At 35.0% G+C, this 13,502-nt stretch overlaps 2 protein-coding genes across 3 annotated transcripts in view; one reads left to right on the top strand and one right to left on the bottom strand.

The window, feature by feature from the left end:
* The window catches only part of LOC111426169 (uncharacterized), a 259,435-nt gene that overhangs the window by 30,113 nt on the left and 215,820 nt on the right, over positions 1 to 13,502 (top strand). The window lies entirely within an intron of this gene.
* Positions 1,858 to 13,502, bottom strand: part of LOC111426546 (limbic system-associated membrane protein-like) — an 80,078-nt gene continuing 68,433 nt past the window's right edge. The window contains exons 7-8 of the mRNA XM_023061115.2: positions 11,774 to 12,219; positions 1,858 to 11,495 (exon numbers count right to left, since the gene is read on the bottom strand). Of these exons, the coding sequence (XP_022916883.1) occupies positions 11,335 to 11,495; positions 11,774 to 12,219 (607 nt within the window). The 3' untranslated portion in view covers positions 1,858 to 11,334. The remainder of the gene's footprint in view (positions 11,496 to 11,773; positions 12,220 to 13,502) is intronic.

Below are 13,502 nucleotides of genomic sequence, written 5' to 3' on the forward strand. Positions count from 1 at the left end.
AAACTGCATCCTAGCGTAACGCAAAACATACTACCAGCACAGATTAACCAGAAATAACATTGACGTCGATTCGTTTGATGATGACCTCGATTTAAAATCCGCCATCTTATCGCGAGGAACCACAGGCGCAATAAATGAGAGCGACAATCAATAGCAGCAATACCTTGCTTCCTCGCAACAATATGGCGCCAGACACCGCCAATTGGTTATTTTGTGCTACCAGAAAGGAAATATAACCATAAAATATGCCAACCCAATATATTTTAAATTTAGGTTGATTTGGATTGCTTTAGGAACCCTAATTAAATACAAACCTTGCTAAATGAACCCCAAAGCATTCCGTCTTTCAAATTTGTTTGATAATACCGTAAAAAATTTTCGTATTTTCCTTTAAAATGTTTCGTTGCTCATTTTTCTTGACCTCGACGTGGTCAAAGCAGAAACTCCAGTTTGACCCCGCCGCTTTAGGTGAAGCATTAGGCTCGCCAATTCCTCCCCATTTCGTTGTTTCTTTGTCCACGATATTTTCTCGGCGTCTCTGGAGCCCTGGAAATTTTATGAGAAAACCTTGAGAGGCGTTTAAGCCGTTTTTCCCCGAAACGGAAGCCGCCCCTTTTTCTTCTCGCAGCATTTCCGGCGGGTCGCAGACGGCCCGCAACCGCCGAGCCCAATTTGGTCCCGTTTTAATGCCGGGTTTTATTCAATTTTACCTCTTGTGTTTGCCGCCACGCGGTAAGAGGGTTCCTTTTTTTAACTCATTTTTAGATTTAGACTATTTCTAACTATTTCTTTGAGTTTAATTAATTTTTTTTTAAATCACTTTTTGTTGAGATCTACATAAGTGATTTTTCCTTCCGCAATGTACGGATCATTTTCCGTTCAATTTAATCCGAGTTCAGCGAGTGCATCAGATTTGTATCGAGTACGGAAAATTGCCATTCGATCGAATCCAACCCGGTTTTATTGTTAAGTGCATGGAAAATAAAATTTTCTTTTAAAAAAATCAATCGGTAGTACCAAATTTGGATAGAGGAGGTCGGATTAATTCGAATTGATACCCAAGAATGTTAGTTTTGGTGGAAAAATGAAAAATTACCCTGAAACGTCAACAATGACAGGCGGCCATTTTGTTTTCTATCTCTTTTTATTATTTATACGAAAACTAAAATAACTAGCGAATCAATTAAGATAACTTAGTCGTGTTTGGATTTAAATTAAAGCATTTTAGATTTTTGATCCAATTATTATTAATTAATTTATTAAAAATTAATGTGAAATTCGCCCTCAACGTTGTAGTTTTTGATTATTTCACTTCCAAAGAGACGATATTTGGTGTCTGAGACAATGTAGATCGTAAAAGGAGTGACTAAAATATTTATGGGGACCCCTAAAATGCGCCCGTAAAATCCTTTAGTGTAGTGGCGCGGTCATAAATATGGCTATGGTGTGCGGAATGGTGGCGCGATGGGAGTAAATCATTTTCGGGCCATAAAACAACGGCAGTAAAGCTTCTGGAGTGCCTCGCGACCCAATAACGCTAAGATGTACTACGATAATGTTACCCCTTGCATTACAACAATCCCGCTTTTCTTTTATTATTTTTTTTTGTAACCGAAATTCAAATTGTTTTGATGGGTTAAAAGCAACACAACGTAACATAAAAAGGTGGATTTTGTAAAGAAAATTTATCTCTTCACATTTATCACTATCACCAGTTATTATTTATTACACGCGTAGCGATTCCGAAGTTGTGATAAATGCGGCGTCGGGCGTCGCATCCACTCAGCATAATTAGGGGAAGGGAAAATGTTTCTCGTTTTGGGTTGGTGAAACGTCGAAAAGAGAAAAAAATAAAAAGAGTCCGTTTCACTTTTATTTTTAACTCTAAATAAGCCATATATACATTGAGTTTTTTTTTGTTGTAGAAGTACCTGTGCGATAAACACGACTTAGATTTATTACTTATCTCCTAGGAAATTACAACTATCGTTCTTTTATTAATTTTTAAGTAGGTAGTTATTGCACCAGTTATAAAAATATGTCAGTCTTTATATACAAAGTACGTATAAGTGAGTTTCTATTATGATTAATAATTTTTTTTTAATTTAATATGGTGACGATAGAGGCTAAGGAGAAGTTAAGCGGGATTTCTTTGGTGTTGGTTACACTAAGGGGGTTTCTTTGTTAGAAATTTTGGGCGAAAACATTTTTGATATGTCAATAATAAGTTTGAACCCTAATTATAAAATACCAATAAGGAAAAGTTTCATTTCAAATTTAGTGTAAATATAGAGCTTTATCTTCTTTATAATTCAAAATTATTTCTCAAAACACTCAGTTTCAAGCGTTGAGAATCGAACGCTGATAAGAAAAGTGGTTATATGCAACTGTTGCGGTGTTATGATCGAGTTTAAACATGTTTAGTTTTGCTTAAATAATATTAAGGTATTCGGAGTTGAAAGGTAATAAATTGTAGTAGCGTTTTTATTATTGAACTGTAAGTTTTTTAAACATTTATTAGATGGAGCAAACTTCTCAACTCCTCCTGAGAAAGATCTAAATGGTTCAATAAACTACACCAATAGAAACTTCTTTACCTCGTTAGAACTTGCAACTTGCCTGAGAGACAAAGGGAGAGAGCTCTTGCTGAGAAACTCGAAATAAAAAAACATTACGTCTTATTAAAGGTAAACAACTATGACACATTCTTTACTGACGTTTGATTGAGAAAACCAAGCTGTATGAGGAGCTATAAAATATCGTCGCTTGTGACTGAGACACTAGCTTAAGCGCACAAATTTGAAAGCTTTTTTAGTATAGCATTGATGATGTAAAATGCTTAAAGCCGAGGTCGCTTGCGGCCGAGGCAGTAGATTAGGCATACAAATTTTAAACTTATTATAGTATATTATTAACGATCGAGAATGCTTGAAGCCGAGATCGCTTGCGGCCAAGTTTTCTGGTGTATAATTAACGATTAGAAAGTATGAAGCCGAATTCTTCTTCTTAATGTTGCTTGAACAAATATGAAGCCGAGGTCTCTTGCGGCTGAGGTGGTTGATGGGAAAGACATATTTTAAAGTTTCTTAGTATATCATTGATGATCGAGAATCTTTGAAGCCGAGGTCGCTTGCGGGCGAGGCGCTAGGTCAGGTGCACAAATTTTAAAGGTTTTTCAGTGTACAGGGTGTCCAAGTTTCGATGGGTTTGCAGGGTATCTCAGTTATTATGAAAGATAGAAAGTTGCGGCTTTCATGAACCTTAGCTACTTTTTTGTGAAACTTACCCAAATTTTCATAGCCCTCTTCGTTTTTGATATACAGGGATTGTTTGAAATTTACGATTTTCAGACACTGCCTGTATCTCGGCTATCCGGAAACTCAGTAAAAAAGTAAAAACGGGTTCTAATAGATTTTTTCACGTGGAATCGAATGGTGCACGTAGAATTTTTCTAGTTATCACGATTTTTGAGTTATAAACACAACTCAAATACTGAATACTCAACTGCTAAAATACTTAACTCTTTATAACTCAAAAACCGCAATGACTAGAAAAATTCTACGTGCACCATTGGATTTTACGTGAAAAAATCTATTAGAACCCGTTTTTACGTTTCCGAATAGCTGTGTTTGAAAATCGTAAATTTTGAAACACTCCCTGTATATCAAAAACGAAGAGGGCTATGAAAATCTGGTTTACGCCATTGTAAGTTTCAGAAAAAAGTAGCTCAGGTTCGCGAAAGCCGCAACTTTCTACCTTTCATAATAACTGAGATACCCTGCAAACCCATCGAAATTTGGACACTCTGTACAGGGTGGTTCAAATTCGATGTCCAAATCGGCTACCTCGGAAACTATATTTGGACATCGAATCCTGTACAGTGTGTGGTAACATTATGTAATAAATTCAATAAAACACTTATAAACATTATTTTGCAAAAACGGCGAAACAAGCCTATTTTGATTTTTTAAAACACACATTATGTTCAATTTTGATATATTTTTTGAGAAAGCTAATCACCTTCCATTATTTTCACTAAGAATTTTTATGCATGATTTATTTCATTATGATGTTTCATAGTTAGATTTATTTGACCGGCTGAGGATGACTGTTTAGTCGAAACCGGTACCGAGGAAATTTAATAAAAAAATCAAGAAAGAAGTTATTTGTCTTTTATTTCTTAATTATATACAGGGTGTCTCAGCGAGACCGGTCATTAGACGTTTCTGGAGTTCTGGCGAAAATAAAAATTTGAGAATTCAGACTTAAGTATTATCAATTACGATCTCTTCGACTAAAATATTTTCAGATTTCTTGCACTTCCGGTTGTACCGGAAGTCGCCACCTACTTTATTTTTTTAAATGGAACACCCTGTATATTTTTACATATTTGGATTTGTCTATTTTCAGGGTTTATAAATAACTTTACTTTTTGCAATTTGATACGGCCGTTCTCGAGTTATTCGAATTTTTCAAAAACATTTGTTCAAAAAATCAGAGAACACTCAATTTTGGGATATCAATTTAGGATTCAGAATATGCTTAAACAACATGATGGAGTATGTTTTGGTGCCGAGAACGGTTATCTACAACGTTTGGTCACTTTACTATGGTACGTTAACTTTTCAAAATTTGGAAGTACCATAACTTCATTTTTTTAAATGGCACCCCCACATTTTATTACTTAGTCGTCTTCGGCGTCTCATTCTACATCTTTTATATCCCATATGTCCCATACCTAACATTAATAGTTTAGGAGATAATTAGGGTCTTTTTGAAAAATGCACACATATCATATGGATATTTAGCCTAGTGTGCCATGAAAAACAAGCCTTCTCAATGAGTTCTTGTCAAAGACTCACTTGTTTACGTCACTTGATGCATGTGAGCAAATAATTATCTGTTATGTCCCTTAATATTAGTACTGAAAAGAGTTAAAATCGATAACAATAACGAAAATAATATGTACACAAATCAAGAAATTCTTATTTTATTTTTTATTCCTAAAAAACGCGACAAAGTTCGTAGTATGATTCCTAGATCTTCTTTGGCAGCTCGAATTGAGGTATTGGGACTGGGCTCGAAATAAGCCAAGGCATTCACCTCTTCCGTTGCATTATCTACTACATTTTTTGGTCAGTTTAACACGTGATTAATTCGTCCAAAATGCAAAAAATTTGCTTCTATTCTTTTAAATTTATCTTTTGTCATCGGAGGTAAATGCGGATAATTTTCATTAAACATTCTGCAAGTTCTACTAAGAACTTTGTCGCACTTTTTGTGCACAAAAAATAAATTATGGATTTCTTTATTTGTATAATCATTATTTACGTTATTAATATCCATTTTAACTGGTTTTAGACTCACAAGCATCAAACAACGTAAATCAGACTTTGACGTTTGTCAATAAGTCATTAAACATTTGTTTTCCATGGCACACTAGGTTAATATCGATATATGTGAGCATTTTTCAAAAAACCCTAATTATTTCTCAAACTATTAATGTTAGGCATAGGACATATGGAGTAGAAAAGATGTAAAATGAGACGCCGAAGACGACTAAGTAATAAAATATGGGGGGTGCCATTTAAAAAAATGAAGTTATGGTGCTTCCAAATTTCGAAAAGTTAACGTGTCATAGTAAAGTGACCAAACGATCTAGACAGCCGTTCTTGGCACCAAAACATACTCCATCATGTTGTTTAAGCATGTTCTGAATCCTAAATTGATATCTCAAAAATCGAGTATTCTATGATTTTTTGAACAAATGTCCGCTGGAGCAGATTTTTCTAGAAAAATTCGATTAACTCGAGAACGGCCGAATCAAATTGCAAAAAGTAAAGTTATTTATAAACCTTCAAAACAGACAAATCCAAATATGTAAAAATATACAATGTTCCATTTAAGAAAATGCTAGAAAACTGAAAATATTTTAGACGAAGAGAACGTAATTGATAATGGTAGCGTATGTCAGTTGTTTCGAATAGTAAATTGACAGTTGTCAAAGATGCCGTTGTCAATAACTGATGTTGCGCGTATTATTAGTTTAATTGAAGATGTTTTAATTGAGATTTATTGTGCTAAACACTCTGAGGAATCGTAGAACGACTGCTGTAGAAACTCGGCATCGTCTTCAAATGGTGCGTGGGGTTGACGTAAGTAAAAGAACCATTCGTCGAAGACTTGCTGAAAGTGATCTAACTGCAAGAAGACCTGCCAAAAGACAGCGGCTGCTCCAGAGACATCGGCGAGCACGTTTTCAATTTGGGCGCCTACATACGAATTGGAAAATGGAACAATGGGGTAAGGTGCTCTTCACTGACGAGTCCCGATTTTGTCTCCGGTCACCTGATGGTCATCTTTGTTGAAAATAGCACGCTAAATGCCCACCGTTATATCCAAGATATTCTGCAAGAAGCTGTCGTGCCCTATTCCCATTTTATTGGTGACGGATTCATGTTAATGCATGACAATGCGCGACCGCACGTAGCACGTGTGATTCGCGAATATTTTGATGAGGTGGGTATTGAACGGATGGAGTGGCCAGCGTGCAGCCCGGACCTTAACCCTATCGAGCATCTTTGGGACCAACTTCAGAGACGCATTCGTCGTCGTCCTGTCCTACCGGACAACCTTCAGTAGTTACGAATTGCTCTTGAAAAAGAGTTTACCGCAATTCCTCAGGGATCAATTACGAACCTAATCAGTTCGATGCCGACTACATGACGTTACTTTGGCTCGTTGGGGGCACACACGCTATTAATTTTCGTGTTATTATTAATTATTACATTAAATTAAATTTGTTTTCTTGTTTATTTGTCTTTGTTTTTACCGCATATTAGAACTGAGAACAGATGTTTACAATAATGAACGTATGGACGTACGCAATTCTGTAATTCTAAGAAAATGTAAGTGCTTCTGCAAAACTGTTTCGGGTGCCCAGTTTTACTTTTCAAGGTCAGTGATTTAAGGCGCCACTTTTAACAATGATTAAAAATCTGTATAGGCTTCTTTGGAAATACCCGGCCACACCATCACAGAACCACCATCGAAACTTTCGCGTTTCATAATTATTGTATAGTCCACAAATCTTTCATTTCAACGTCTTCATATTCGCTCCTGACTATCGGGTGATAGTAGACAAAACCACTACTCATCCGTAAAAAGGACCTCCATTGCACTACTCATTCCTCCATTGCTCGATCTCCCAATTCACATGTAAGTGCGCACATCGATATCTAGGAAGCAGCCTCGGCCCTTTGGCAGCCTTCTTGCAGCCAGACCAGTTCTAGCAAGTTTTCAGCGAATGGTTCTCTCACTGACATCAACAGCACGCACCATTTGAAAACGATGCTGAGCCTCTACAGCTGTCGTTCTACGATTGCTTAGAACAATAAAACGGTCATCAACTACTATTTGTCACTCATCTTGTTTTCACAGGCGATCGCTTTAAAATACTGCATCTTCGTTAGTAACAGAGATAATAGAGTGAATAAAAAAAGAAAATGCTCAGAACAGATTGGGCTACTGTTTGATTCCAGGTAATAATAATAATAATAATAATAATAATAAACTGCTTTATTGTTCTCCTAGCATACCAAAAAAAAAATCATTGTAATAAATCATTGAAGAAAAAACAAAAAATATTACTGTTTATTTTTTAAACTGTAATAAAATTAAATAATTGCCAATAAAAAAACATAAAAGATTCATACATGAGAACAATCTTATGGCATGGTTCAACTCATGTTGTTTTTCCACCATACCATAGAGAATTTAAACATTAATAGAATGCGCATTAACTGTAACATACAACAAAAAAAAAACATTATGCAGATGTAAAGCCATTTTTACAAACGTGAAGGTCACTGCCCTCTAATATCCTCTGCTGTAGCAGCTGCACCCCACAGGGTGTTACAAATTTCGAGAATAAAAGTTTTTCTCATTTTTCTCACCCCGTATATGCTCAAATTAAAATCTGAACGAAAATTTCTATAGCAGGATTATTACAGAAGAATCAACCTTTCCATTAAAAAAAGAATCATCAAAATCGAATGCGCGGTTCACGAGAAACCCAGCTTTGAAGTTGTGGCAAATTTATAGTGGCCGGTTTTTTTTGCCGGTCAGTTTACTTAAGTTTGAATTCTCAATTTTTTATTTTGGTCAGAACTACAGAAACGTCTAATGACCGGTCTCGCTGAGACACCCTGTATAAATCTTGCAACATGGATTCTATCACATTCAACATTTTATATGTTGTATAACCAATCTCGTGCCTCGCCCGCAAGCGACCTCGGCTTTAAGCATTTTAAATCGTTGATGATATACTTAACAGTCTTCAAAATGTATATAAATCTAGTGCCTCGGCCGCAAGCGACCTCGGCTTAAAATTTGTTTGATCGTTTTTGATAAACACAACAAAATTTTATACAGGGTGATTCATAAGTAATGGGCCAAATTGTAAATGTACGTTCAGGAGGCCAAAATAATAATATTTTCATTAACAATAATGGGTCTTAGTCTGCTCCTTACTGAGATACAGGATGTTAAAGCGAAAAAAATAAAATAGATTTTTGTTAATAGATCAGCTACTTTTCTACATAATGACTCATAGTTGACTTATAGTTTTTGTAAGGGTAAACAATAATGTGTGAGAGGATTTGAGTTAACTCGTAGATGTCGCCACATGCGCCATATGAATTATGAAACGTTTAATGAATAGTTTAAAACATTTTATTGTTAAGTAAACTGATTCATTCTTGTCCTAACATAAATCAAAATGCCGAGACATAATCACTTTTCAAACGAAGAAATGAGAGACATGTTATGCGTTTACGCACAAGAACGTTTTTCTGGGCAAGCAGCATCCAGAAAATATCGTGAAATGTACCCTTACAGAAGGCAGCCAAACCGGAAGATATTTCAAAATATTTATAATCGATTGGGTGAAACAGGTTCATTTCGTCCAAAATATCATACAGGACGTCCTAAGATTATCACTCCGCAGCAAGAAGATGAAATTTTGGTAAGAATTGCGCAAAATTCTGAAATAAGCACTCGTCGATTGTCTGCAGCAACTGGAATAAGCCAACCATCCGTGACTAGAATTTTACACAAGGAAAATTTATATCCCTATCATTTTATACCTGTGCAAAATTTACTTCCAACAGATTATCGAATCAGAGTTCAATTTTGTCAGTGGCTAAAAGGAAAATTGAATAATAATCCAACATTCCTAAATAACATTCTTTTCACGGATGAAGCAACCTTTACCAGACGCGGAGTTTTTAATTGGCGAAATAGTCATGCCTGGGAAACCGAAAACCCTCGTTTAAAAAAAGATAGACATTTCCAGCACGAGTTTAAAATAAATGTGTGGTGCAGTTGAATTACCTCCTAATTTAAATGGAGAGTCATATTTAATTTTTTTAAATAATGACTTAGTCGACCTCTTGGGAGATCTTCCATTACAACTAAGAAGAAATATGTGGTTCATGCAAGACGGTGCTCCTCCACATTTTTCACGTGCTGTGCGCGAACATCTGAATGAAACATTCCCTCACCGTTGGATTGGACGTGGTAGTGAATTTCAGTGGCCACCATGTGTGGGGTTACATGAAATCAATGGTCTATGCTGAACCTACTATAAATACACGAGACGAGTTATGGAATAGAATTCAAGATGCAGCCAATTCAATACGAAATAATCCTGCTACATTTTTTAAAGTCAGACAATCCTTAACCAAACGGTTAAATGCGTGTATAAATGCTGGTGGTGGTCATGTTGAAAACCTTTTGCAGTAGCTCATAATTAAGCTTAAATTTAATTTAACTTCGCACAACATTAACATGTAGGTTTTGATAACAGTTGTCGTAAGTGGTCTTAGTTCAAGTCTGTTCTAATGTTGTATTTCGTTTTATTAACTGGCGTACAATAAATTGTTTTATTACGTAATTTTTTTATGGTTTCAGTTTAATATTGTTATCAATTATCAATTACGGTTAGGTAAATGTCAACATTCCATGCCATGCTTGTGTCTTAACAGATTAATGCTACGTCGACCACCGTGAAATGTAGTGTAGTGAATTAGTAAAATTCAAATATCTCGAAAATCGTTAATATAGCTTTTTTCTACAGAAATGATGGGGCTATCCAAATTAAACAAGTATGTTGTAAAATAATGAGCGATAAAAAATTTGTAGCTGATTTCATCTAATTCATATGGCGCATGTGGCGACATCTACGAGTTAACTCAAATCCTCTCACACATTATTGTTTACCCTTACAAAAACTATAAGTCAACTATGAGTCATTATGTAGAAAAGTAGCTGATCTATTAACAAAAATCTATTTTATTTTTTTCGCTTTAACATCCTGTATCTCAGTAAGGAGCAGACTAAGACCCATTATTGTTAATGAAAATATTATTATTTTGGCCTCCTGAACGTACATTTACAATTTGGCCCATTACTTATGAATCACCCTGTATATTGTATAACCAATCTCATGCCTCGGCCGCAAGCGACCTCGGCTTTAAGCATTTTAAATCATTTATGATATACTAACAGTCTTCAAAATGTATATAAATCAAATTTTATATGGTGTATAATTAATCTCATGCCTCGGCCGCAAGCGACCTCGGCTTTAAGCATTTTAAATCATCAATTATATACTATAATAACTTTAAAATTTGTATGTCTAATTATTTAAGAACAGAAATTTTCTATATTTACACTAAATTTAGAATTATCTTCATTTGATTCTTTCCCTAAAAGTGTATTTATTATTCGAAGTATCTCGAGCAATATATTAGTTATTGAAAGATTAATATTATCAAAAAAAATCGTTTTCACCCCCTTACAAATGTTTTTGGCAGCGCTTTTTTTAACGCACCCCACACAACACGCCCTGAATATAAATCGGTCTTCAGTGACAGGTCGGTTTGTCTACGTGTTCGGAAAACGAGCCGATACAAGCCGGTTTAAATCTGGCGTAAAAAGGGCATATAATGGTAGTTGCAAAATGTTTGTGAATCGACTGCGGTTGAAATGGTTGAAACGGTTTAAAAACTGATTTATTTGGTGATTGACGCAACGGGCCCAAAATTTCTAACTCAGGTGATTAATTCAACAAAATCGAAACGAAACGAAATAAAAAATTGCGTATTTCATCATCGAAAAGTGAGAGATCAATCTATACATCGACGTTTGGTGAATCGCGATTTACTTTTTAGTCGCTAAATTAACACTCGAACCATTTCATTTTAAAGGGTAACACAGACACATCGAATTATCTCTTTTAAAGTTTTCAAACTTTCTTTTTTTTTATACACTTTATATTATAAAACACTTCACTGATGTGATTATTAAAATTAAAAATAATAACACCGTTGTCGGTTGAAATTGCGTTGATGAACTGCTGAAAGGGAAAAATCCCTGTTGTTTGTTGCCGTAAACCGCTGGTTGAGCTGACGGTTCAACCATATTTTCTATATCTAAATTTTTAATTTTAGTGAATCGTAAAAATGAGATTACAAATGAAAGCCAATCTATCGGATAGATTTGAAATGGCATTTCAATCCGCTACACAGCTTTCAATTCTCAAAGCGAAAGCTCTCGCTCTGATAAATAACACAGTTTATCGAACAAACGCGCAGACAATACGTCATTAACACTATTTCCAATCTGGCTATTTCACTTTTTATCATTTCACAATGAATCAACGGATAGATTGGCATCATTTTTATTTTTTTTTTGTTAAAATTAAACTTACCGTTTGATCTTGTGGTGAAATGAAACGTCGGTGAAATCTTATTCCATCCATGGGCGTTTTTAGCTTGAACTCTAACTTCGTAACTGGTTCCCGGTTGTAAATTCTTGAGCATGTGGAAATCTCGTTGTCTTGTAACTCCGGGATACGGTGGTAAAACAGTGTTAATTCCGCTGGTTTTACTTAAAACGATACTGTTCCAATCATTCTTGTACGAGACGAAGGAGGAGTTTGATGATTCCGGTGTGTGGTGAGTTCTTCGATGTCGCGATTGTTGCCTGAAGAATAATCTATATTCCAAGATGGCTGCGTGGCTACTAACCGACCACGATATATTATAAGAATCCTTTTCTGGGCTAATAACCGGAGAATCGAAAGCGGCAATCCCAGCGGTTCCAGTTAAACTTAAATGACCGCGGTTTTTCCCATGAACGTTACTCGCAACGCAACTGAAACAATAAGAAATTTTAATTGAAAGAAAAAAATTTAATTAACCGATTTGATATTCGCGGGATAATTCGTTCAAACACAACACTCGACGTGTTTGAATGAATTGGTTTGAATGGAAATGGACCGGTATTTCTACATAATGTATTTCCGATACAGAAACCATACGGTTCATTGGCCCATAAATTAGACTGGGGGAGAGATTTAATAGACACGGAATCCACGTCCTGACATGTTTAATTAATCGATCGTTTTGATGAGTTGCGATAACTTCGTTTCGGTTGATTAATACTGACATATTTTGGTGTCCTCGGTATGTTTACGACTAAAGTTTTTACACTAATTATAATCTATAAATTCTGGATTTAAACATTAAAACAATAAAATTTAACGTTGTTTTCAGGTGTATTAATCAAGATCGAACAAGTTTGAAACCGAGGTCGCTTGCGGCCGAGGCATTAGTTAAGTGGATAAATTTTTAGATTCTTGTCTGATGTATAATCAACGATTAAAAAGTAAGAAGCCGAGGTCGCTTGCGGCCGAGGCAGTAGTTAAGTGTACAAATTTTTGATTTCTTTACTAATGTATAATCAACAATTAGAAAGTAAGGCCATAACATTTTGACAGTTATTTGTTTAATTTATTTCTATTATTATTTGTACTATTAACTACGATTGATAATCTTTTAGTTTACTAGCTTTTACTTATCAAAAATAACAAACAGAAGATCAAATAAATGAAACTATTAAAACAAAAAGTTAATGACAAAAATTAGTTTTGAATAAAAATATAAATTCATAATATAAATTTGTTATTAAAGTAAATTTGGAAATGCAATAAAATACGTTAAATTATTTATTTCGTTGTCTTCATCACTGGTGACCGGAAATGTGCGATTTCTTTTGGTCTTGATATATCCAGAACTAATAGATTCATTATCAATTTTTTGAAATATTTCCTCGTGATGGTCGTTAGGTTGGGTTGGGTTGGTTTACCTAACTTTTAACTAATGGCAACAATAATACAAACATGGACCAAAAACTGTCAACATTCCATAGCTTTCTAATAAAAAAAACCTGCATTTCATGCATATTTTAATAAATATCGCAATATGAGGCAAACTACAATAAATAGGTATGGGAATGTGTATAGATAATTTGTAGAGAATTAAATTCTCTTCCTGATAGCCTAAAAAAATATGGGGCGTTCCATTTAAAATATTCGACTTTCTCGCCATTGAATATGGAGAAACAGTAATTCAATTTTTGACCATTCTGTATAAGAT

Source organism: Onthophagus taurus, chromosome 5, assembly GCF_036711975.1.
Source record: "Onthophagus taurus isolate NC chromosome 5, IU_Otau_3.0, whole genome shotgun sequence".
Lineage (NCBI taxonomy): Eukaryota > Metazoa > Arthropoda > Insecta > Coleoptera > Scarabaeidae > Onthophagus > Onthophagus taurus.